The 25,855-nt window shown below is 43.4% G+C and overlaps 1 protein-coding gene and 1 pseudogene across 4 annotated transcripts in view; one reads left to right on the top strand and one right to left on the bottom strand.

Moving 5' to 3' along the window:
• TRAPPC10 (trafficking protein particle complex subunit 10) overlaps nucleotides 1–25,855 on the bottom strand; it is a 118,494-nt gene that overhangs the window by 34,405 nt on the left and 58,234 nt on the right. For all 4 annotated transcript variants that reach the window (XM_077119129.1, XM_077119130.1, XM_077119132.1 and 1 more), the window contains 3 exons: nucleotides 24,144–24,339; nucleotides 20,579–20,690; nucleotides 15,774–16,021 (listed from right to left, as the gene is read on the bottom strand). In XM_077119129.1, coding sequence (XP_076975244.1) covers nucleotides 15,774–16,021; nucleotides 20,579–20,690; nucleotides 24,144–24,339 — 556 coding nt within the window. The remainder of the gene's footprint in view (nucleotides 1–15,773; nucleotides 16,022–20,578; nucleotides 20,691–24,143; nucleotides 24,340–25,855) is intronic.
• LOC143648747 (ubiquitin-conjugating enzyme E2 N pseudogene) lies at nucleotides 16,954–17,444 on the top strand (annotated as a pseudogene).

The following is a 25,855-nucleotide window of genomic DNA, read 5'->3' as shown; positions in this document are numbered from 1 at the left end:
TTGATTTCCTTTTCAGATTGCAATCTGAATGCTAAAAAAATCATGGGAGACCTAAATAAATGGAAGGGCATACCATATTCACGGACTGGAAGACTAAATATAGTTAAGATGTCAGTTCCACTCAAACTGATTTATGGATTCACACAATACCAATTAAAATCCCAAAAACTTACTCTGAAGAAATAGAAAAACCAAAAACCAAATTTATTCGGAAGGGCAGGGTACCCCGAATACCTAAAAATATCTTGAGAAAGAAAAATGAGTGGAAGGTCTCACACACCACACTTTAAAGCATATTAGAAGCTACAGTGGTCAAAACAGCATGGTACTGGCATAAAGATGGATGTACTGACCAATGGAATCAAATAGAGTGTTCAGATATAGACCCTCTCATCTATGGACAATTAATTTCTGATGAGGAGGTCAAGCCAACTCAGCTGGGACAGAGCAGCCTCTTCACTAAATGGCATTTAGAGAACTGATATCCAGATGCAAAAGAATTTCATGTTATATAGACATTAACTCAAAATGGATCAAAGACCTAAACATTACAGCTAAGACCATAAAACTTTTAGAAGAAAACATAGGGACATACCTTATAAAACTTGTAATAGGAAGTGGTTTCCTAGATCTTACACCCAAAGCACGAGCACTGAAGGATGAAATAGATAAATGGGAACTTCTCAAAATTAAACACTTTTGTACATCAAAGAATTTTGCCAGGAAAGTAAAAACGCAGCCTATGCAATGGGAGACAACATTTGGAAACCACATATCAGGTAAGGGTTTAGTATCCAGAATATATAAAGAGATTCTTCAACTCAACAACAAAAAACAACAACCCAACTGAAAAATGGGCAAAAGATATGAACAGACACTTCTCGAAGAGGAAATACAAATGGCTAAAAGGCACATGAAAAGACGCTCAATTTCTCTGGCTTTTAGGGAAATGCAAATCAAAACCACAATGAGTTACCACCTAACATCCACCAGAATGGGCATTATCAAAAAAACAGAAAATGACAAGTGCTGGAGAGAATGTGGAGAAAGAGGCACACTTATCCACCATTGGTAGGAATGTAAAATGGTGCAACCGCTGTGGAAGGCAGTTTTGCAGTTTCTCAGGAAGCTAAGAATAGAATTGCAATATGATCCAGCAATCCCGCTGCTAGAGGACATGAGGGCAAGGACACAAACAGACATTTGCACACCAGTGTTTATAACAGCATTATCTACAATTCCTAGGAGATGGAAACAGCCCAAATGTCCATCAATATGAGTGGCTAAACAAGCTGTGGTATACACATACGACGGAATATTACACAGCTGTAAGACAAAATAAAGTCGTGAAGTGTGTAACAATGTGGATGGACCTTGAGGACATTATGCTGAGGTGATTAGCCAGAAACAAAAGGAAATTACTGTATGGTCTCACTAATATGAACTAACTTTTGAGTGAACTTGGAGAACTGAAGTTAAGAACACAGGTTATCAAGAGACAGAAACAGGATAGAGATTGGGCAATTGGTGCTTAGGGAATATGGATTGTGCAACAGGACTGATTTTTAAAAATTCGGAAATGGATAGCACAATACTACTTGATTGTAGCACAACAACATAAGGACACTGAATGAAGCTGAATGTGAGTATGATAGAGGGAGGACTTAGTGCACACATGAAACCAGAAGGAAATATAAAGGGTAAAGACTGACATGGCATAATGTAGGAAAGTCTAGAGTTTGCAATGGTGGTAATTAAATATACAAATAAAAACTATTTTTGCATGAGGGAGAACAAATAAATGTCTGTATTGCAGAGTGCTGAAAATAGAATATGGGAAAAAGTACAATTACTGTAAGCTAAGGTCTAGTGTTATCAGTAACTGCTTCCACTGAATATAACTGCTGGTCTGAAAGGATGCATGTACTCTAGAAAAGCCATGTTTTAATCAAAATCCCATTTCATAAAGGTAGAATAATCCCTATTCAACACTGTATATTTAAATCAGTAATTAGATCATCTCCCTGGAGATGTAACTCAACAAGAGTGGTTGTTAAACTGGATTAGGTGGAGACATGTCTCCACCCATTTGGGTGGGTCTTGATTACTTTACTGGAATCCTATAAAAGAGAAAAAAATTTGGAGTAAGAGGGAGATTCAGAGAGAGCAGACAATGTTGCAGCACCACAAAGCAGAGAGTCCACCAGCCAGCACTTTGTAGATGAAGCAGGAAAATGCCTCCCGGTGAGCTTCATGAAACAGGAAACCAGGAGAGAAAGCTAGCAGATGATGCCGTGCTGTATATTAGCAACTTATTAAAGTCCCCTTTTTAAAAGTCATTCCGTTTCTGGTACTTTGCATTCCGGCAGCCAGCAAACCAGAACGGTAACACAGGCATTATGTCAAAACTGAATGTCAACAGGTGGGGGGGTTGGGAAAGGGGTATGGATTATGTTGCGTAAGAAAAGGAAATGTCTTCAAACACAATATCCTAGCAAAGGCATGTCTATACAATTAGGCTGGATTGTATGATGTGTGAATAAAACTATTTAAAAAAGAACAGAGAGAAACAAGTGCTAGAGAGAAGGTGGAGAGAGAGATGTACCTATTCACTGTTGGTAGGGAAATGAGAGGTGCAGCCCCTTGGAGGGCAGTGTGGGGGTTCCCCAGGAGTTAGGGGTGGGGTTGCCATATGAGGCTGAAACCCGGTTGCTCAGTACAACTCTGGAGGAACTGAGTGTAGGGACTCAATGGACATTTGTACGCTGGTGTTTCTGACAGCAGTGTTTGTGACCTATGATGAATGGAAGTGGCCTAAAGGTACAACTGTGGAGAGCCGCCTCCCGGGTCAGGCCTAGTGGACGCGCTGCAGCCTGCTCTAGAGTTCCCCCCGCCCATCGAGTGAGCCAGGATGGCGCCCACATCCTGCTTCCGCTTATGACGTACGCGCCCACCAACCCTATCTTCCAATCACCTCTGTATACGTGGCACTAACCTATTGGGTTTGGGCACAGTATATAAGAGGTTACCCGGACAGGGTGGGTGGAGACGACCCATAGGGAGCCGTACCTGACGGCCGCATAGAGGTTGTCCCCCCGCGGGGTATCTTGTCCCGCGCGGAATCTGCCTGAGAGTATGCAAGCTTAACTCCAGTAAAGGTCTGTGCTTACAACTGCTACGTGTCTTGGACCTGTGTTTCTCACCAGCGCGGATTTGTCTGCGTCTCTCTGTCTCTCCTCATTGTCTCACCCGCCGGCCGGGGGCTTGACGCTGAGCGAGAAGTCGCGGACATACAACGACTGAGGAATGGAAGGGGAACTGTGATACATACATTCAATGGACTTCTGAGTGGCCGCAAGAAGAAATGAAGTTGTAATGCACGCAACTAGATGAAAGAACCTTAAGAGCTGTATATTGAATGAAATGTCAGGAACAAAAAGACAAAATATCATGCCTCAATTATATGGACTAACTATAATATAAAAACTCAGTGAATTGAAGTTGAGAGAGCAGGGGTTATCAGGTTGGGATTTATTGTAAAGGGTCCTACATTGCAAGTTCTTACAGCAATCACATATATTCAGGAACTGTAGCTGTTATTTCTAAATTTGGAGATACTGAGCTGTTAATATATAACCTGGTCTTCCCTAGTAACTTCAGGTATTTATGTGACACCTGAGACTCAGAGTTAGAGCTCTGAAGCTATGAAAGCCAGCAGTACCCCATAAAGGAACTGTTTAGAAAGTTGAAAAAGTGATCAGACATCGAGCAGAGACACGAATGAAGCTGATCTGGAAAGGACTAAAGTATATCAGAAGACTGGGTAGTAGACGATGATATCATCTATGTTTTAAGATTTCAACTTCTGTGTGAGACTAAAAGATGTTTATTTGGTACAAAATTTATATTTTGGGTAGTGCATTTCCTAATTTAACTTGTATGGTCAGTTTAGTTCACACCATAAGCACATGGAATCTTGAATAGGGTGCGAGACTTGTTGGTTTGTCCAGGTTAGTTTGATGCTCCAATACATCCCAGAGTAATCTGTGCAGTGAATAAAGAAGTATTTGCAAAGTCCCCTTCAGGGACTGGGGAGAATGGAGGAAATATTCAACTTTGCCACTTGGAGATTTTCTGATATGCTTGCAAGCAGTGGGGACAATCAAATCAATAGGTCGAGCCCCCAATCTTGGGGTTCACCCCTATGAAACTTATTCTTGTAAAGGATCAGCTAAGCCTACTTAAAATTAGGCCTAAGAGTCACCCCCACAGAACCTCTTTTGTTGCTCAGTTGTGGCCTTTCTCTCTCTTAGCTGACACAGCTGGTGAATTCACTGCCCTCACCCCTACATGGGACATGACTCCCAGGGGTGTAAATCCCCCTGACAATGTGGGACAGAAATCCTAGAATGAGCTGGGACTCTGTATCAAGGGATTGAGAAAAGCTTCTCAATTAAAAGGGGAAAGAGAAAATGAGACAAAATAAAGTCTCAGTGGCTGAGAGATTTCAAGCAGAGTCGAGAGGTTATCCTGGAGGTTATTCTTGGGCATTATATGGATATCCCTTTTTAGTTTATGGTGTATTGGAGTGGCTGGAGGGAAGAACCTGAACTGTAGAACTGTGTTCCAACAGCCTTGATTCTTGAAGATGATTATATAATGATATAGCTTTTACAATGTGACTATGTGATTGTGAAAACCTCGTGTCTGATGCTCCTTCTATTTATGGTACGGACAGATGAGTAAAAAATATGTATAAATAATAAATAAATAATAGAGGAAACAAATGTTAAAATAAATTAAGTAGATTGAAATACTAATGGTCAATGAAAGGGAGTGGTTAAGGGGTATGTATGAGTTTTTTCTTTCTTTTGCTGGAGAGATGCAAATGTTCAAAAAAAAAGATCATGGTGATGAACACAGAACTATGTGATGATACTGCGAGCCATTGACTGTAACCATGTCAAAAATGTCTGTATGCCTGGTTGTTGTTTACAATAAAAATATTTTTTAAAAAAGCATTCAACTGTCTGATCCTTTAAAGATAATGAATTACATAAGTCCTTTTAAAAAGAAAAATCAGCAAAGAAAAAAAATTATATGATCGAAAGATATTTCTATAAAGCTCTGAGACTTTCAAGCCCACAGGATGGGTCATCACCAGAGGAGGTGCAAAACACGCCAGCCTGGCAGCCCCTGCTCTGGTGCCCTGGACCCAGCCTGCTCAGCCTGAGGACTGTGGCTTCCTCAGTCATAAAGCAGGGCAGGCTCTGAGCAGTGGATGCCAGGTCCAGGGCCTTTCACCTCCCAAGACACTACCTGAGGTAGCAGGTCTGTGAAAGCGTGCAGTGAGTATCACTCTCCTCGGGCACACTTGGTGACACACGGACCTGCTATGGAAATGGAGGTGCTGGCGTTGAAGGGTCAGGCCCAGAGCTTCTAGTTAATGGAGTCTCTGATCCACATGGCTCCACAGGGGACAAAGAAAACACCAAGGAGCAGAGTGTGGAGGTGCCCACAGAAGGAAGAGCCAGACTCCGCAAGAACAAAAAGCGGCAAAGTCCTAGCCCACCAGTCTCTGTGTGGCATGCTCTCCCAGGCGCCCGCACAGCTCATCTTGGCCATGGGCCCCAGCACATACTCCTCACTCCCTGCAGAAGCTCCTAAAGGGTAGGGGAAGAGAGTGTCTGTCTTGCCCGCCCTGAAAATCCTGTACCCAGAGCAAGGCACGGGACTTGTACCTGACGCGTGAGGAGAGCCTCTTCTGGCAGGAGGAGAGCCTCCCCTGGGACACAGAGGCACTTGGGAAAGCTTTCCTGAATGGAACGGCAGCTTCTGCAGAGCAGGCCTTGCCCTCTCTCTGCTCCTGCTGCATCTGGAACAGACTTTCCATGACTGCTCATCTCAGTGCATTTGCCTGTGGGTGTCTCGAGGGGAGGCAGGGCCCACTTCTTCTTTGTCCCCGTGTTTGCCACAGTGTCTGGGAGGACTCCGGACAGCTCCCTGTTGTCTAGGCCTGACCTGCAGAGAGCCATCACTCCTCACCAAGTCCCCCTGCGCAGCCTCCACCTGTGCCCCTTCCGTCCAATCCTACTGCTGCTCAAGTTTAGGTCCTCATGACAGGGGCTCCCACCTTCACCACCCTTTCCAAGAAAGAGCACCGGCAGAAGGGCTGCTGCAGGGCCAGTGCCCCATCAACACTGGTCAAATCCCCTCCAGTGCCTCTGCTGTGGTCCTCTGCCTGGCCCAAACCTCGGAAAACCCACCCCAGTCGAATCACTGGTGAGTGCAAGCCTGGTCCACACTCTCCACTCAACCTGCAAACCTTGAGCACATGAGTACCCCTGTTCACATACAGGGATGCCAGCCATGATGCCCTCCATGTGTGGTTCTGGCCATCTCACCCGTTGGACTGGGTGCCTCTTCTGGCATCGCGAGGGGTCGGACCCTCCTGACCCACACTGCCTGTTACCAAAATCAGGTCCTAAGCTGGCAACAGACAGAACAGGACTGATGCTGACAGTAAAAAAAAGTTATTGGGGAATCACTGTAAGAAAAATAGAGTTTTTCCCCCTATATTGTTCTCACCCACCAATGTGGTAAAGATCAAAATATACACACATTACCTTTTTTCCTACCAAAGGTGCTGGAAAGCGGGCTTACCGGCGCAACTGTAAAGGGAGCTTCCTGAAAGGCAACTAGACAACGTATATTAAAACGTATGTCTGTTATCTAGCAATTCTGCTTGCACGAATTTACAGATAAAGGTTTATGTGCAAGGACACTCATTAGTGCCAGTGAGACAAACTGTAACCAATCTATACATCCAATGTGGAACCAATTAAATAAACAGCAGAGCATCTGTGTATAGAGAGGTGGCAGGCTAAAAAGGGAACCTCTTGCTGTGCAAACAAGCAGTAGACATTTTCTTTTGTATATTTGTCTGCATTTTCCACATTTAAATGGAGAAAATGTTCAACTTTTTGTAATAAAAATTGCCATAGAAAAAAGAAAAGACAAAGTCTGTAATGAGGTCATTTGAACCTTCAGAGAGCTGGTACACTGCTGCAGCTCACCCTCTCATCTGTAAGAGGTGTGCAAGGGAAGGCTTCGATCTCCTCATCAGGAAGGGGAGATGGGGAAGCTGCCATTCAGGTAGTGAGGGGCAGCGGTGCCTGGGCCGCGGCCCGGCCCAGCTCAGCCCTCCTGGGCCGCGGCCCGGCCCAGCTCAGCCCTCCTGGGCACCCACGCAGCCCTGTGCGCAGCCCTGGAGCGTTTCTTTCTGGGCAGAGGCAGCCCTCAAAAGGTGGGTGCAGCAGCGACGGGAGTGGGGCATGGAGACCATGAAAGTGGATCATCTGTCCTCACCTGGAATCTAGCTTTGGTCACCTCACCTCCAAAGGGAGAGCATGAAACCAGGAGCAGTGCAAAGCAGTGCAGCACAGACACAGCACCCACCTGAGGAAAGACCAACACGTCTAGGACAATCTCATCCAGAGAAGAAAAGGGCCCCCCAAAAAGGGCCGCCATGACTAAGAAGGACATAAAACAATGGGAAGACCTCATGTGCCCTCCAAGCGCTCCTCGGGCCAGGTTCGAGCCAGGGACGCCAATGGCCAGGACGTGGGTGAAAATGCTGAGCCTCGGCCACAAACGCTCCCAGGAACTGAGAGCCCACACCATCTGGTCCAACAGATGTCCCCTTCTAGCCCCAAGGGGAAAAACTGGCCTACTTTCAACTACTTCTACAATGACCAAGTTATAGGATACACCAAGAGACCAGCGAAAGCTGTCTAAGAACCTATACTGAGCAGAGAAAGCTAAAAAAGGAGGCAATTACATTGCTTTGTCAAAATAAGATATACCCTGTGAAGCTACTATTCACTGGCCAGGCACTGTCTGGACCCACCAGGATGAGAATTAAGCTCTGATGAGAAAAAGCACTAGTGAAAATGACACGTGAGAAAAGATCACTCTCACTCTGAACTGGACAGCTTTGCATTGCACTCACCTGCCTTCCCCACCCTGCACTCTGCCCTGGGAGCGGAATGGGATAGCTCAGTGGGCTCCCTGCCCTCCTGGCTTGTTGGAGATACTGGGGTCCTTCTCTACAGAGTCACTGCAGTCCAGTCATGCCTTCTCAGAAGGCCACAATACCTCCACCTCCAGGCAGCACTCCCAACATGCTCTCCAGCCTGATTGCCTACCTGGTCCCTTCCCACCTCGGCAGCCTGACAGCCAACCTATTTCAGAGCAAGAAAATGATGAGACGGATTCTTAAATCCTTGAGTTTGCAATTTGACTGGACCCTATCGTCTCCTTTCTGGCCTTCCCACACTTGCCCCAAACTGTCAGTAACCTTTGGTAACAAGCCTTCCTAGGAGTACCCTAATTTGAAAGTGCTGTGTGTGTGATCAACCCATCTTTCTCCCCAATCTACTATTAAAACAAAAATCTCTGAACTCGATCTAAATCTAGGCACACACGACGCAGCACTATTCTATTAACAAATGGTGCCCCTGCCACAAGAGGTTTGGTCAGTACAGATAGATTTGAGTGACCAAATCAGACTATATGAATCTATACAAGTATAGGTAGCCAAAATAAAGTAATTTCAAGTTAGAAAATGCATTTTTTCCTTCTTACTTGATTAGATGTCCAAGGGAAGAAAAATAACTTGAAAATAATTCCTAAATTCTCGAGTTTGTGGTTCAGCTGAGTTAGACCCTAAAGAAATTGCTCTGAAATAAGAATTTCTCCTTCAGCAATCAATGAGCTAAAATAATTTATTTGGATCAGAAGAAAACCTGCTTAAACCTCTTCTGATTATTTCAAACTGAATTTTGACCCTATTCTCTAATATTCTCATTACAAAAAATAAAAGTTAATATATTACAAAATACTATCTCTACTAATGGCTTAGCCAATACAATACAATTATATGCTATGACTTCTTTAAAAAGGCTTGAAATGATCACATTCATTGGTGGAATAGAGCAGAAACGACACCAAGCAGGGGCTTGGGTATCTGGGTTCTGCAACTACGGAGGCGGCTCAGGTAAGTCACCTGCACCCTCTGGCCCTGGCTCCTCATTTGTCCAATGGCACTGGACCACTCGGAAAGGAGCTCCCAGCTGCGGTGTGGGAGTAGGGGCAACTCTCTGAAACCAGACAGACTATTTTGTACGTGTACATGTGCATTTTCCCTGGTAAAGGGGTATCTTCAAAGCTCCTTAAAAAGTTGAGACTCTGTGGGCAGTGAAAAAGTACAGCAGTCTGTGCATGGATTCACCCTTCCAGGCCAATGTTACCTTGTAGACAAACAAGCTAAGGCCTTTCTCACACTCACACACATTCACAGTCCATCTTCCCTAAGTGTCTACCAATCAAGAGGGCACAGCCTGCCGTGTACCACTCACATCCTTCCCTGCATGTTCATGTACATGTCAAATGTGAAAGTTAGTTGTGCAATAAAATAAATGTTGGTGGGCAAAACCTGGTTCTGTGGGGCCAGTCTAAGCCAAAGCAATCTTAGAAATGGCATTAAGGACACTCAGCTTAGTGGACAAGATGGCGGCTTAGTGAGGTGTGATACCTAGTCCATCCTCCAGAGCAGCTAGTAAATAACCAGGAATAGTTCAGAACAACTGCTGGGGCCACATCAGTGACTGGATACACAGGGGACACCAGTCTGGACAAGCTGGACCAGCTGCGATCCCACATAGAACTGTTTCTCAGGCTCCAACTGCCCCAGGCAAGGGTGGAATTAAGCTTGCCTGAGAGACAAAGAGGCTGGTCAGGTGAAAGGAGGAAATTCCCTGGAGGCTGTGGCTTCCCCAAGAGAGGGGTGGGGCCCAGCTCAGGTGGAATCCCTCCCACAAGGACTTCAGGCCCCAGGGGCTGGAAAACAAAGCAATCAAAACCATCCTACAGCCTCTCCTCTGTCTCAACCATGCCCCCAGTAGGGAGAGTCTGCTGAAGTTAAAGGTACCACATTACCTTATCCAGGTGGGGTCCATAGGCAGACAAAAACCACATACTGGGCAAGATAGGAAAAGCACAGAGTCTACAGGCTTCATAAGAAAGTCTGTCAACCTGCTGCATCTCACCCTCAAGGAAAACTGATACAGGTGACTCTTTCCTCCTGAGAGGATGCCAGTCTGGTCTGGGAAAATCTGACTGCAGTCTTTAGTATCTAAGTAGACCCTCCTAAGAAAACAAACCAAAAAAAAGCTCCATACAGGCAGGGGAAGAAACAAGAAAACAAGAACGAAAAAATTCTGATCATTAAACAAAACCTATGCTAGAGGTCTAGAATAGGCTGAACTGAATGCCAAAGAACGGACAGACAACAAAGTCATCCAGCAAGAAAATCCTAGGTAAAAGAGTGAAAACAATGTCCAGAACACTAGTAAGTAAATTAAATGCCTAGAAGCCAACAAAAAATAACATGTCATACTAGGAAAACTGAAGATATGGCCTAGTCAAAGGAACAAACCAACAATTCAAATGAGATACAGGGCTTGAAACAATTAGTTTAGGATGTCTGAACAGACATGGAAAACCTCATCCAAACTAAAATCAAAGACTTGAGAAAGGATATAAAGAAGGCAGTGAGTGAACAAAAAGAAGAAATCAAAAGTCTGAAAAAAACAAATCGTAGAACTTATGCGAATGAAAGATACAGTAGAAGAAATGAAACAAACAACGGAAACCCACAATGTTAGATTACAACAGGCAGAAGATAGGATTAGTGAATTGGAGGATGGGATAGCTGAAATCCAACAAGCAAAAGAAAATATAGAGAAAAGAATGGGAAAATATGAGCAGGGACTCAGGGAACTGAATGACAACATGAAGCACATGAATACATGTGTTGTGGGTGTTCCAGAAGAAGAGAAGGGAAAAGGAGGAGAAAGACTAATGGAAGGAATTATCACTGAAAATTTCCCAACTCTTATAAAAAGACTTAAAATTACAGATCCAAGAAATGCAGCATACTCCAAAGAGAATACAACCAAACAGACATCCTCCAAGACACTTACTAATCAGATCGTCAGATGTCAAAGAGAAAGAGAATTTTCAAAGCAGCAAGAGAAAAGCAATCTACCACATACAAGGGAAGTCCAATTCCAATAAGACTATGCATAGATTTCTCAGCAGAATCCATGGAGGTGAGAAGACAGTGGTATGATATATTTAAGATTCTAAAAGAGAAAAACTGCCAACCAAGAATTCTATATCCAGCAAAACTGTCCTTCAAAAATGAGGGGGAAATTAAAACATTTTCAGACAAAAAAAAAATCACTGTGAGAATTTATGACCAAGAAACCAGCTCTGCAAGAAATACTAAAGGGAGCACTAGAGACAGAAAAGACAGGAGAGAGAGGTGTGGAGAAGAGTGTAGAAATGAAGACTATTAGTAAAGGTAAAAAGAAGAAAAATTCGATATGACACATAAAATTCAAAAGGCAAAATGGTAGAAGAAAGTACTGCCCTTAAAGTGATAGCACTAAATGTTAATAGATTAAACTCCCCCAATCAAAAGACATAGACTGACAGAATGGATTGAAAAACAGGACCCATCTATACGTTCTCTATAGGAGATACATTTTAGACCCAAGGACAAACACAGGTTTAAAGTGAAAGGTTGGGAAAAGATATTTCATGCAAACAATAATCAGGAAAGAGCAGGAATACCTATACTAATATCCAACAAATTAGGCTTAAAATGTAAAACAATTAAAAGAGACAAAGAAGGACACTATGTATTAATAAAAGGAACAATTCAACAAGAAGATGTAACAATCCTAAATATTTATGCACTGAGCCAGAGTGCTCCAAAATACATGAGGCAAACACTGAAAAGAGAAATAGATACAGCTATCGTAATAGTTAGAGACTTCAGTTTCCGACTCTCATCAATGGATAGAACGTGAAGACAGAGGATCAATAAAGAAACAGAATTTGAATAATACAATAAACAAACTAGACTTAGACATTTATAGAGCATTACACCCACAATAGTAAGACACACATTTTTCTCAAGTGCTCATGGATAATTCCAAGGATAGACCATATGCTGGGTCACAAAGTAAGCCTCAATAAATCTAAAAAGACTGAAATCATACAAACACTTTCTCAGATCATAGAGGATGAGTTGGAAATCAATAACAGGCAGAGGGCCAGAAAATTCACAAATATATGGAGGCTCAACAACACACTCAATCAGTGAGTCAAGGAAAAAATCACAAGAGAAATCAGTAAATATGTAGAGGCAAATGAAAATGAAAACACAACATATCAAAATTTATGGGATGCAGCAAAGGCGGTGCTAAGAGGGAAATTTATTGCCCTAAATGCCTATATCAAAAAAGAAGAGCAAAAATCGAGGCATTAACTGTTCACTTGCAGAACTAGAGAAAGAACAGCAAACTAACCCCAAAGCAAACAAAAGCAAAGAAATAAATGAAATTGAGAACACGAAAACAGTCAAGAAAAATCAACAAGACCAGAAGCTGGTTCTTTGAGAAAATGAATCAAATTAATGGACCCTTAGCAAGGTTGACCAAAAGAAGAGCAGGGAGGCCAATAAATAAAATCAGAAATGGAAGAGAAGACATAACTACCGACCCCTCAGAAATAAAGGAGGTAATGAGAGGATACTATGAACAACTTTATGCTACTGAACTAGACAACATAGATGAAATACACAAATATAGTTAAGATGTCAATTCTACCTAAATTGATTTATAGATTTGTATTAGTCAGATTCAGTTGTCAACTTGGCCAGGTGAGCATACCTAGTCTTGTTGCTGCGGACATAAGCCAATGGTACGTGAACCTCATCTGTTGCTAATTACATCTGCAGTCGGCTAGGAGGTGTGTCTGCTGCAATGAGTGACTGGTTTGACTTAATTGGCTGGTGCTTAAATGAGAGAACGCAACATAGCACAGCTAAGCAGCTTGGCATTCCTCATCTCAGCACTTGCAGCTCAGCCCAGGCCTTTGGAGATTCAGAAAGAAGTCACCCCAGGGAAAGTTGTTGGAACCCAGGGGCCTGGAGAGAAGACCAGCAGAGACATCCTGTGCCTTCCACGTAAGAAAGAACTTCAGTGGAAAGTTAGCTGCCTTTCCTCTGAAGAACCAACAAAATAAATCCCCTTTTATTAAAAGCCAATCCGTCTCTGGTGTGTTGCATTCAGGCAGCTAGCAAACTAGAACAAGATTCAATGCAATACCAATTAAAATCCCAAAAACTTACTTTACAGAAATAGAAAAGCCAATAATCAAATTTGCTGGAAGGGTGCCCTAAATAGCTAAAAATATCCTGAGAGAGAAAAATGAAGTTGGAGATCTCACACTACCTGACTTTAAGGAGTATTACAAAGCTACAGTTGTCAAAACAGCATGGTACTGGCATAAAGATAGACATACTGACCAATGGAATCAAATACAGTGTTCAGATATAGACCCTCTCATCTATGGACAACTGATCTCTGATAAAGCAGTCAAGACAACTCACCTGGGACAGAACAGTCTCTTTAATAAATGGTGCTTGGAGAACTGGATATCCACATGCAAAAGAATGAAAGAGGATTCATATCTCACACTCTATACAAAAATTAACTCAAAATGGATCAAAGACCTAAACATTAGAGATAAGACCATAAAATCTTTAAAAGAAAATGTAGGGAAATACCTTATAAACTTGCAATAGGAGGCGGTTTCCTAGATCTCACACCCAAACCACAAGCATTGAAGAATGAAATAGATAAATGGGAACTCCTCAAAATTAAACACTTTTGTGCATCAAAGAACTTGGTCAAGAAAGTAAAAAGACAGCCTACACAATGGGAGATAATATTTGGAAATGACACATCAGATAAGGGTCTAGTATCCAGAATATATAAAGAGATTCGTCAACTCAACAACAAAAACACAAACAACCCAACTAAAAAATGGGCAAAAGATATAAACTGACACCTCTCAGAAGAGGAAATAAAAATGGCTAAAAGGCACATGAATAGATGCTCAACTTCCATGGCTATTAAGGAAATACAAATCAAAACCACAATGAGATAGCATCTCACACCCAGCAGAATGGCCATTACCAAAAAAACAGAAAATGACCAGCACTGGAGAGAATGTGGAGAAAGAGGCAAACTTATCTACTGTTAGTGGGAATGTCAAATGGTACAACCGCTGTGGAAGGCAGTTTGGCAGTTTCTCAGGAAGCTAAGTATAAAATCGCCATATGACCCGGCAATACCATTGCTAGGTATCTATTTAGAAGACATGAGGGCAAGGACACAGACATTTGCACACCAACGTTTATAGCAGCATTATTTACAATTGCCAAGCGATGGAAACAGCCCGAATGTCCATCAACAGATGAGTGGCTAAACAAGCTGTGGTGCATACATACAATGGAATGTCACAGAGCTGTAAGACAATAAAATCATGAAGCATATAATAACATGCATGGACCTTGAGCACATTTTGCTGAGTGAGATTAGCCAGAAAGAAAAGGACAAATATTATATGGTCTCACCGATATGAATTAATGTTAATGAATGAACTTGGAGAATTCTAGTTAAGAACAGAGGTTATCAGGAGATAGAAATAGGCTAGAGAATGGGTAATTGAGATGAAGGGATACAGATTGTACAAGAGGACTGACTGTAAAAATTCAGAAATAGATAACACAATACTGCCTGACTGTAGCACAATAATGTAGGTACACTGAATGAAGCTGAATGTGAAAATGATAGAGGGAGAAGGGCTGGAGGCACATATGAGACCTGAAGGAAAGACAGACAAAGACTGAGATGGTATAATCTAGGAATGCCTAGAGTGTATAAAGATAGCGACTAAATGTACAAATTAAAAAATGTCTTTGTGTGAGGAAGAACAAAAGAACGTCAATATTGTAAGGTGTTGAAAATAGATGGTCATTCATGTTGTAAAACTTCAACTTCTGTGTGAGACTAAAGCAAGAAATGTTTATTTGGAATAAAATTTATAATTTGACTAATGCACTTCCCAAATTAATGTCTGTGGACATTTTAACTGAACACCATAAGTACATGGAACCTTGAATAGGGCATGAGAATTCTGCAGGTTGTCCAGGTTCGTGTGAGGCCTGGATAAATCCCAGAGTGATCTGAACAGTGAATAAGGAAGTATTTGCAAAGTCCCTTTGGGGAAATGGGGAGAAAGTGGGAATATTTGTATGTTAAGAATGTTCAGGCAGGGCAGGCCGCGGTGGTTCAGCAGGCAAGAATGCTTGCCTGCCATGCTAGAGGACCCGGCTTCGATTCCTGGTGCCTGCCCATGTAAAAAATAAATAAATATAAAATAAAATAAACAACAAAAAAAAGAATGTTCAGGCAGGCGATTCTATGACACTCTGACACTATGGCGCAGTGTCAGAGTTCCCGCCTGCCATGCCGGAGACTCAGGTTCGATTACTGATGCCTGCTCACGTGTAAAAGAAAAGAAAAGAATGTTCATGTTTGTATGTTTTGGTTTGTTGATTTAAAATAAATAAATAAATAAAAAATAAAGACACTCATGTAAGAGTCTTACTTTGGACCGGCAGGAACTCCACCCAAATGAAAGTGGAAATGACATTATAAAGCAATTAATCAGTATAAAAATTACCTGTGCCAACGGTACACTGGAGGTGAAGGACACTCAGGAAAAGAAACCCTTCCTGAGCACTGGTAGCTGTGGCCCAGGGCCTCGGGCCTGGCGCTCTGACGACTCACCTCCAGGAGCTGCAGCTCCTGCACGCAGCTGTGCAGCAGCTCCAAGGCACGCTGGGCCACCTCCCAGGGCCGCTGCAGAAAGAGCAGCAAGGTGCACTGGCGCGAGAACAGGTAACTTCGCAGGTCCAGCAGGGTGGCCTCCTGCCTCTGCACCAGCTCACGCTTCTCCATATCAATGGGCTTGCGCAGAACCAGTCCATTCCAGCTCTTCACTGGCTGGCAGAAAAAAGTCAGCCAGTTGGCCCCATCTAAACAAACACACACCATGAAAGACGCTGGCTGCAGAACACTCCAGTACACGGAGATCCCTGCTCAGGGCAGGGAAACCTCCCCTAACAACAGGCAACCTAACGACTGAACTGATTCTAAAGCTGTCACTAATGGCCTGGAATATGTGGGGCAGGGCAGTGGGGCAGCTGATCCAAGCTTGCAGGGAAAAATGACCCAGGCCATACCCACTCGAGTGTGGCCCATGCCCGGAATGCCATGTGTGGGAGAACAGACACTTCAAGAAGCAACACAGAGACTCTCAGGGAAGCCAGGGCTGGGGCATGGCCATATCTCATGCATGAGAGCCGTGAGGAGGCAACCTACTCAGCAGTCTCCTGGTCTCTTTTTTTTCCTCGGTCTCCACATTCGTCATGACTTATTCAAGCCTCCTGCCTGTGCCTAACTCAGCCACACCAACTACCTGAGTCAAGTACCTTGAAAATGTGGTAGCAGGAAACAGGCAGAAAGAGCCTTACTTGTCAAAACTGTCCAATAAGACTCCCAAAATTTAACTTACACCCTAAGACACAATTATCATCTTAAATAAACCTAAGGATCTACAATGACAAGTCATTCGATCTTTATGAAGAAAACATAAATATATTTTTCTCCCCACAAAAGAGAGATGGCATAATCATTTACCCTGTGCTCACGAGGAGGAGAATCAACACTGGCATGCTGCAATTTCGGCATCACGCGTGAAATACAACCCATAGCATCAGTGACTAATCTGCACTTGAACTGAGATGCTCAAGCTCCGCGTGGAGCACTGCCCCTGCTCTCCTGGCTCACGCCCTCCTGTCACTCGGGCTCTGCTACAATGCCACTTCCTCAGGGAGGCCTCCCCAATGGCCGTGCCTAAAATTAAATGGCATCGACACATGTGTTAGGCAAGCGGGGCTGGAGACAAGACCAGACGCCAAACTCGGGATCTGACAAGATGGCCGGGCTGCCCCACAGGATTATCAAGGAAACCCAGTGTTTGCTGGCAGAACCAGTTCCCGGTACTAAAGCAGAACCAGATGGGAGCAACGCCTGTTATTTTCACGTGGTCATTGCTGGCCCCCAAGATTCCCCCTTTGAGGGAGGGACTTTTAAACTTGAAAATTATTCCTTCCAGAAGAATACCCAATGGCAGCCCCTAAAGTATATGTTTCATGACCAAAATTTATCACCCTAATGTAGACAAGTTGGGGGGAATATGTTTAGATATTCTGGAAAATAAATGGTCCCCAGCACTGCAGATCCACACAGTTCTGCTATTGATCCAGGCTTTGTTAAGTGCTCCCAATCCAGATGACCCATTAGAAAACGATAGGTGGAGCATGGAAGACCAATGAAGCCCGAGTCATAGAAACAGCTAGAGCATGGACTAGGCTAGATGCCATGAATAATATTTAAATCAACCTGATCAAGTGTGCATCGCTTCTCCTGTTCTGCCAATACTTCTTCCTTTTCTGTTTGCATTTAATGGACACAGTCTTAGAAACATTACAGAATAAAAACCCAGACATCTTCAGTCCTTTGGTGATTAAATGCACATTAACAAATCTATGTCTTGTCCTGATTCACTGTTGCAAAGCATGAGCAGAGGCTAGAAGTATCATCTTGATTGTTGCAAAACATTTAAAAGTAGTGGCCCCTATCCTGCTTTTATTCATTTTTCCCATCATGGTTTAAGTATAAAGCACTGTGAATTAGCTGCAGGAGTGTGGGTATTTTTCTTTATTTTCATTTTTGAAGAAGGAGATAGTTTTACTATTTTGTAAGTTCCTTCCTTCCCTCCCATGCCTTTATGGTGATCTAATTAAATGTATTGGTTCAAAGCAGCTAACCAGTTATTCTTTAGAATATACCCTCCAGGAAAAAAAAAAAACAACAAGAATATACCCTCTAGCCAAGTCTAACTTTATTTAGACGCTGTAGATGGAACAAGTTTGATTGTTTGAACCAAAATAGGAACATAAAACAAACATCATAGCCCTCACTAATAACGCTGTGACGTTGCTGTAAGTATAGACTTCTCCCTTCAAAAAAGAAGCTTATGTCCATTTTGTATGGTTTACCTGGAAACCTCTGTAAATTTTGTTTTAGTAAAAATTTTTTTCTTATTCTACTTTGCCTTTGTACAGTTTATTTTACTGTGTTTACTTTCATTTTCCCAATGTGACAATCGTATTTAAAAATTAAAATTCTGATGGAACATTCTGTTTTGGTCTTCATCATCTGACAAACTGAATGGCAAGAGCTGGACTTTGCCAGTTTATTTTCACTGCCACAAATCTGTGTCATGCTATTACTGAATGGAGTACTTATCAGCTGGCCCTGAGCATGCATAAAGCATCAGTATATACATTTCTTTCCTCCCAGAAATCTAAAGTAAATGTGCTCACATTTTATGATCAGTTAGAAGATCACTGATGTCTTGCTACAAAGTTCGGAAACTGTTTTACAGGAGAATCACAGCTAAGAAGCAGTTGTGAGCGATGTGTAGGAGACTTTAACACATTGGCCACACACCTGTCTGACCTTTAGGTTATGACCTTATTCTTAATTCTTGGTTGAAAACATCATATGTGACCACGGGTGTGTGTTCTTGAGCAAGACTGATTTGCTTATCATTTGGGGTTTGCTGAGGCATTTATTAGTCTTGCTCACAGACCTGATGAACAAATCTCAAGCAACCAGTTTGCCTAAGTGTCATCAGAAAAGGTTTCTTCAAACTCTGCGAACATCAGCTCCTCAGCTAATGATTCCTGCTTTCATTCTGACAGTATTTACCATGGGAGCACTTTTATTCTTTAATTTGGTATTCAGTAATTCTTTTCTTCATTGACAGTTTCTCTCTTCCCCTGCAAAACCATACTTCCCCACCCCACTTCATGTCTGATTCCTGATTCTCGCTATTCTGAAGTCATACATGTGGCTCGTCACGGCATGTCAATGCTGCCCTGCGGTTGGAACCTTTGTCTCCTGGAGTTTAAGGTAGTGGATATTACAGCCCATCTGAATTTTCCCCACTCTCATTCTCATAGCTTCAGGAGTTTATTCAGAAGGCAGTGGATTTTATTGTGTTCCTAGGTAAGAGGAAGAATTATCTATTAAAGTGATGTTTTCAACATTAAAAAAAAAAATTAAACGGCACCTTCCATCACTTTGTTCCCTTGACTTGCATCCTTTCCTCCTCAGAGCTCATTCCTATCCAGCATGAAGTTTCGTATTCGTTTTTCCGTGCCTGTATCCCTTCTAGGATGCTGTGTCTCCGCTGTATTTAGAGCTGTGCCCCGCACATAGTGGGCCCTCAATACATATTTGTTGAATGAATGAATAAAAATGAATAATGTTCTCAGTTAACCACAAAACTTGGTCCAGGCTCACTTTTGGACTTTAAATTGCCCCAGTTTTATTTTAAACTGAGAACAAAGAAATTATGTGAACTATGCAAGATATTTTAAACATACATATGTATAAAATGGATATATGAAATGTAAGAAATCAATTATAAGCTAGATAATTTTATCTCCTCTATAATTTTTTTATTTAATTAGTAAACTCTTTGCTTTAATTATATGCTCATATTTGACTCTTAACAAAGTAAGAAATCTAAACCTGAACTTTGTAAAAACTGGCTTGGAGTGGGCTTTAGCCCCATCTCATCTGGAGAAGCAGGACGTGCCCACAGCCAGTGCTGACCGACCTGCATCTCACCTTCCTGGGGTTCTCAGCAGACCCCAAGCCCCCTGAACTGCCCTCCTCTTATGCACCACGGGAAGGTCCCAAGAAGGACACCCAGCAGAGATGTCCACCGTGGCGCATGTGCTGGTAAGAAAGTGGAAACATGTCACCCGTAGGGGACAGGCTGGGGTGAAACTGCCTTTTGCGGTTTTTAGCAACAGTGAAAAAAAGCCAAAACTTGGTCTGTTAATCTGGAGGGATGCTTGCGATACTGTTAGTAAGAACAATAAGCTCCAGGGAAAATTATAAGCCACATATTATGATACCATTTCTATCAAAATAAACAACCAAAAGCTATAAAGGCAATTGCAATTTTTTTCTTTTGCAGATGGTTTCATTACACTAATTTGGTTATTTAAGCAAAGAATTTAACACACTGTTTAAAAGTTAAAAAAGATAAATTCCCATTACAACGGAGTCTTATAAAACTTGTTGCAAATAATGAAAACGCAAATACGACAAGAACAAACTCTAAACAGAAAAGATAAAGAGACTTCTGTCCTTATCTTAACAAGAAAGTACAGAGTCAGAAGTTTCACTAGCTAAGTTGTGGGAATCACACTTTATATGTGAAAATCAACTTTAAAATTGCTTAAAGTTTTCTGAGAATGAAGGTGGTTAATTCTTAATTCTCATTACGTTTCCTGTAGGAATCACAAGAATATATCCTATATAATATGTATACAAACAGCAAAAGATGATTAAATCATTTGGTTAATAAATAGCAGCTTCCAAACAATTTGAAGGTAGGAATAACTATGTTTAGAAAAATAATGTGTTTCTGAAGCTTTACTACTCACCGCCAGCCCCAAAGTTGACAACATACTGGGAAAACAGGGCGTCCAGCTCATCGTACTGTACCAAGGCATCTTCAAACTGCTGCAGCATCTCAAAGACAAAGGCAAGTTCCTCCTATTCTCCCAGAAGTTTAAAAAGAAGCAAAAATATAAATCAACTTCATGAACTATTGTGCTGCTATTAAATATTACAACAGCACTGAGGAATGCTTCTGCTTCTGCTATGTTTGTTAAAGATGCCAACATTTAGGCACGGCCAGAGCTGGGGACTGCAGAGGCACAAGAAAAGGCCACACTGAGTTCTGGAAACTGCTCTGGCAGTATCGGAGACCACTGGTCACTCTTCCGCTCCTGATCTCTCCCTGGCATGGGAGACAGAGGCCCACCGAACTTTCTCCCCTGTCTGCTCTGCTGGATCCTCCACTCTCCCAGGCTCTACCACTAGATGCCCCAGGGCTTGGTCCTCGGACTCGGCTTCTTTTCCTTTCTACCCTCAGGCCCTTCAGTACAACTACTGAAATCTATAACTTCAACCCATGCCAGACTCAACTGCATACTCAACATCCTCACGTGGGTACCAAACTCACAGCTCAAAGTTCACATGACCAAACCTGAATCCCAAATCTCCCCTCAAATGTGCTCTACCCAATCCTTCCCTTTCTCAGTCAATGGCTGCTCATCACATGCAGAGGAGAAACCAAGGTCCTTTCAAGGGCATTCTAGACTCCTGGGGCCCTGCCTCCCCCACCCCATCAGTGTTGCCTCTAGAACCTCACTGCTCAACTCCACCAGCATCTCTGAGGAGCTGGGCATGCTCCTGCCTCGGGGTCTTTGCACTGGCTCCTCCTTGGGCCCGGGACACTCTTCTTCACTGTCTCCACACATCAGCATGGCTTGCTTCTTAACCTCAGTGAGGCCTTCCTCAGTGCCCTATTTAGAACAGCTCCTCTTCACCAAAGTCCCCACTGCATCCACCTCAGATTTGGCAGCAGCCATCCATCTGCTCACAGAACACCTCTTCTCTGTCTGCTGCACTTTGTCTTCCCTTTGTTGGGCTGCTGCTCTGATGCTCTGTATAATTCATCCGTTTGCTGTCCCCTATTCTAACCAAAAGCTCCATGAGGACTGTTCCCTGGTACCATCCAGCACCTGGCAGAGCGCCTGGCACATGGGGGTGCTCAATAAATGTAAAACAATGGGTCAACAGGTGATTCCCCCCCACCCCCAATTTCCACTATTATACACATTAAAGAGTAAAAAGCATGCAGGCCAACACACCTGCACAGATCCACCCATGGACCATATTCACATATCTGGCCTCAAGTCTCACCTCGTGTCTGCAGACCCCAAGCAGAGACCCCAAAGGACAGACCCCACTCCACTGGGCAGAAGGGTTCAAGAGCACAGCTCGGAGTCCCCACCACCCGAGTCACCGCTGCAGCCATGAAGGCTGGGCAACAACTGGGTCCACCTGGGTCTCCACTTTCTTCTCTGAGAAAAACTGCTCCCCCTGGTAAGAATTTTGGGTGAAGATTAAATTCAATTTCTGTAATATGCTTAGAAGAGTCTGAGCACAAGGTGAGCCTCCATGACCCAGAGCAGCAGGGAGCGCTTCTCTCACTCCCTCCAGGACCCCTGTAAGCTCTTTTTCTTACCTTGTTTGCCCTGAAAACATTTATGGGCAGTGTTTTAGGAGAGAAATTGTTGAGTTAAGCTGAACTCTTTTCTTTATGAAGTAACGTCAGCATTTTTGAGACTGAGAAATCCAATAAACTAATTTTTTATTTTGAACTCATTTTAAATGCAGGATTTGGGGGGAAACAGTGGTTTCTTTGAAGACTTTACTCAGTTCCTCTAAAGTCAAGTCTTAGATACCTGGAGTATGATGATCAAAACCAGAATCCAAACACTGTGCCATGCTAGGTCCCCTATGACTGCAGTCCTTATCTGAATTTCACCACTTTCCCCACTCATGTCCTTTTAAGGACAGTCTTTCCTGGTCTTTCCTGACTTGACACTTTTGAGGAGGGCAGGCCTGGTGTCTTGTCTAATGCCTCCTCAGCACCGAGATGAGGGTGTGTACCTTTGTGGAGAAATGACACTGTTTCTCCAGCATGCCACACCAAGGAGCACGACAACCCCACTGCTCCCCTGGATGCTTCAGTGCAGGGGTGCCGGGCAGTCTCTCCACGCCCTGTGTCGCTGGCAGTCCTAACTTCCCTGGCCCTCTGCCCACTACCTGTAGCACTCACCAGCGGCTCTTGTCTGGAGTAATTTTTACTATGATGTTTGCCTACAGTGATTTTCTATTTTTCTTTCCTTCTACATTTACTGACTGGAATTCTTCCTACAGTGGAGCTTCCTTCTCCTTCATTTACTTAATCAACTGCTTGTTTATATCAATATCCTCCTTGAAAGCACGGCTTTACTTCCTGGTTTTGCAAGATGCACCAGGCTCGTCTCGTGTCCTCCTGCTCCTGGACTGGAACACAGAACTCAGAACATGCTCCTGGGTGCTGAGGCACCACGTTTTCTAGGCCTGTCGGCGGACAGAGCACGGAGGTGCATGTGCACGTACAAACTCCCACACTCACACCCCTCTCTCCCTCTGGGTCCCTCCCCCCTCCATCCCCCCCCACCCAACTATGGGTTCACAGGCAACAAATCAGATTCCGACACTTCCCCACCAGGCTCACTGGGCCTTCCCCCTTCCTTCTGTGTGAATCTGGGAAACTGACTGAGGATGAGAGCCTCCCCACCAAGGCTGAAGAGGCAGGCAACCAGAAAGGTCTGTGTCGATCTACAGGGTAAGATTAACATATTCAAATTCCCTTAACTGTACCAAATCTATCAAATACCACTAAAACATAAGTATCAGCATCAGAAGTAAGAGCCAAAACCCAAAACACAATCGATCTTTTCCAACTGCATTATTCATTGAGTAGTTCAAACACAGGTGATATTTAAATACGAAAATTTGGCTTTTTCAGTCAGAAGATGGTGGGAGCAATTATTTTGTCACCCTTGGCAGTGTAAGGGAGGCTCCTCCCTCCCCCAAATTAATCTATTGGCATCCCCTTACTTATTTATGGTGTTTTTCCTTAAAAGGGTAAAACAGTTGATTATGAGCTACCATTTGAGAAGCCTGCAAATTTATTTAAATTATACTTAAAAAGCTACCTGAAGATGCGCCTCTACTGGACTCCAAGGTTATAAAACAAAACTAGGGAGGCCATGTTCCCAGGAGGCCACAGTTCAATCATAGGACCTGGCAGACTATGCTACTCAGTGAGCTGAAGACAAGGCTACTTCAGAATGAGGTTGGACACCAAGTTGGGGGACAGCAAGGGAGCTGGTGATAAAATCACCCCCAAGACCATCTCTGAGCTTCTGCTTCCTAAGACAAAAAACATCTACTCCAGCTACCAGATGGTCTCTTCCTTTTAAACAGGGTACCCTCCCCACGAATTATCCTAAGAGAGCAGCCTGTTGAGAAAGGAAGGAGGAAAGAGGGGAGGGGAAGGGACAGGAAGAAGAAAATGGTTTAGTTCTACAAGTGGCCAAGTACCTGAACCATGAAATATTCACAAAAGCTCCAGCCTGGCTCAGTCCTCTTCTCCCTCAAGGTTCTCATGTCATCTTCAAACTTGCCTAAGTTTTTGGTAAAAGACATGAGAAGCAATGTCCTGAGTTTGGTCAGGAAGGCATTCCAGGATTCCTGAGTTCGCGAAGAGTCTTTCAAGGGGTCGGAGAGCACAACACATCTGCAAAGAGAGGAAGGCCTGTGTGGGAAACACACCCAAGCACAGCCCAACTGCTCCTCTCAACCATTCGCTGGCAGCACAAAGTTACTTCCTCCCTCTCTCCCTCCTTCCCCCTTTCAATCAGTGAAAACCATTGAGCAGGTGGTCAGAAATCCAATCAGAAAAAGGTTTCATCATAAGCTGTGCTATTGCCCTACACAGAGCAAAAGTTAAGGAGAGTTTGCTGTCAAATGGACTGGAGAGGGGGAGAAGGGATTTGTGTTGAGCTTTGAGTCTTTTTTCTCCCTCCAGGGTTCTTTGAAAACTAAGGTAATCATGTCATAGTCAAAACCCAGCCCTCGGGCAGCCATAATGGCTCAGCGGCAGAGTTCTCACTTACCATGCCAGAGACCATGTTGATTCCCGGTACATGCCCATGCAAAGCACAAACAAACACAAAAAACCCTGCCCTCACTCCCTGCCCCCTCCAACACTTGGGTTGGTTCCCTGTTAACTGTCGGAATAACAGTTAATTTCTTAGCATGGTGCACAAGGACCATACGATATGGGTCTGGCCCTGCTGTCTAGTATGACCTCAATGATCCCAGCTCCAGCCCACTGGACTCATCATTCCAGGCCCCTTTTCACCTAGCACATTCCCACCCACCCTTCACAGCCGGGCTCACCTCCTCCTCACTAACCCCTCCCTGGGCCCCCACCACCCTACCCAGACACAGATGCAGTCAAAGCACTTTTTCCCTTGGTAGGCCAATCTTTCCCACCTGGCTGGGAAGCTCTCAAGGGCAGAATTAATAAATCATTAATAACTAATGCTCAGAATATGGATTAATATACAGATATAAAACAATCTGACAGCAAAAAGACTTTGTACCTATGGGTATAAAAATAACAAAGGCATAAAATTATAAAGTTACCAATGGGTTTAGAAAAGGCAACATACTCATCCCAGAGGTTAGAAAAGGTAACTTTCTTTTGTCTTGGGAATAGTGATTGAGAAAGAAGACAGATAAATTTGAACTCAGAAATAATTTTCAAGGATTATGACTATCCACACTTAGTCCCTACTAGGCATCGAGTCCCCTAAAAGCACCAGGGAAATAAAACTGACATAACACCAGCCACCAAAACTATTTTCCAGAGACCTGGTACTTTCAGCAACCAGACACTACATACTAGATATATCTTCTACCCTTAGCATGTCCTGTGAGGTGTATTGTCTCTGGATCTTCATTTTTAAAAATAATTGAAAAGAGCTATGCTTCAGAAATTTACAACAAGCCTACAAAGAAAATTCAGAAAGAGAAAGACCAAAACAACTAATCAATTCAGGGGTGTTTCAGAGAGAAAAATACCAACCCTGTCTACAGCCAGCAGGCTGGCCCGCAGGCTGCACTGCCCCCAGGCTGCACCAGTAGTTCCAAAGAGCCCCTCATGAGATGGGCTCATGTCACCAGGAGCCCCAGGATAGACTCTCCCCGAGCTCAATGTGACTGCAACTGGCACAAACAATTACCAA

Source organism: Tamandua tetradactyla, chromosome 10 (genome assembly GCF_023851605.1).
Source record: "Tamandua tetradactyla isolate mTamTet1 chromosome 10, mTamTet1.pri, whole genome shotgun sequence".
NCBI classification, from domain to species: domain Eukaryota; kingdom Metazoa; phylum Chordata; class Mammalia; order Pilosa; family Myrmecophagidae; genus Tamandua; species Tamandua tetradactyla.
Note: the sequence above shows the minus strand (reverse complement) of the source record. Positions and strands in the feature narration are given on the sequence as shown.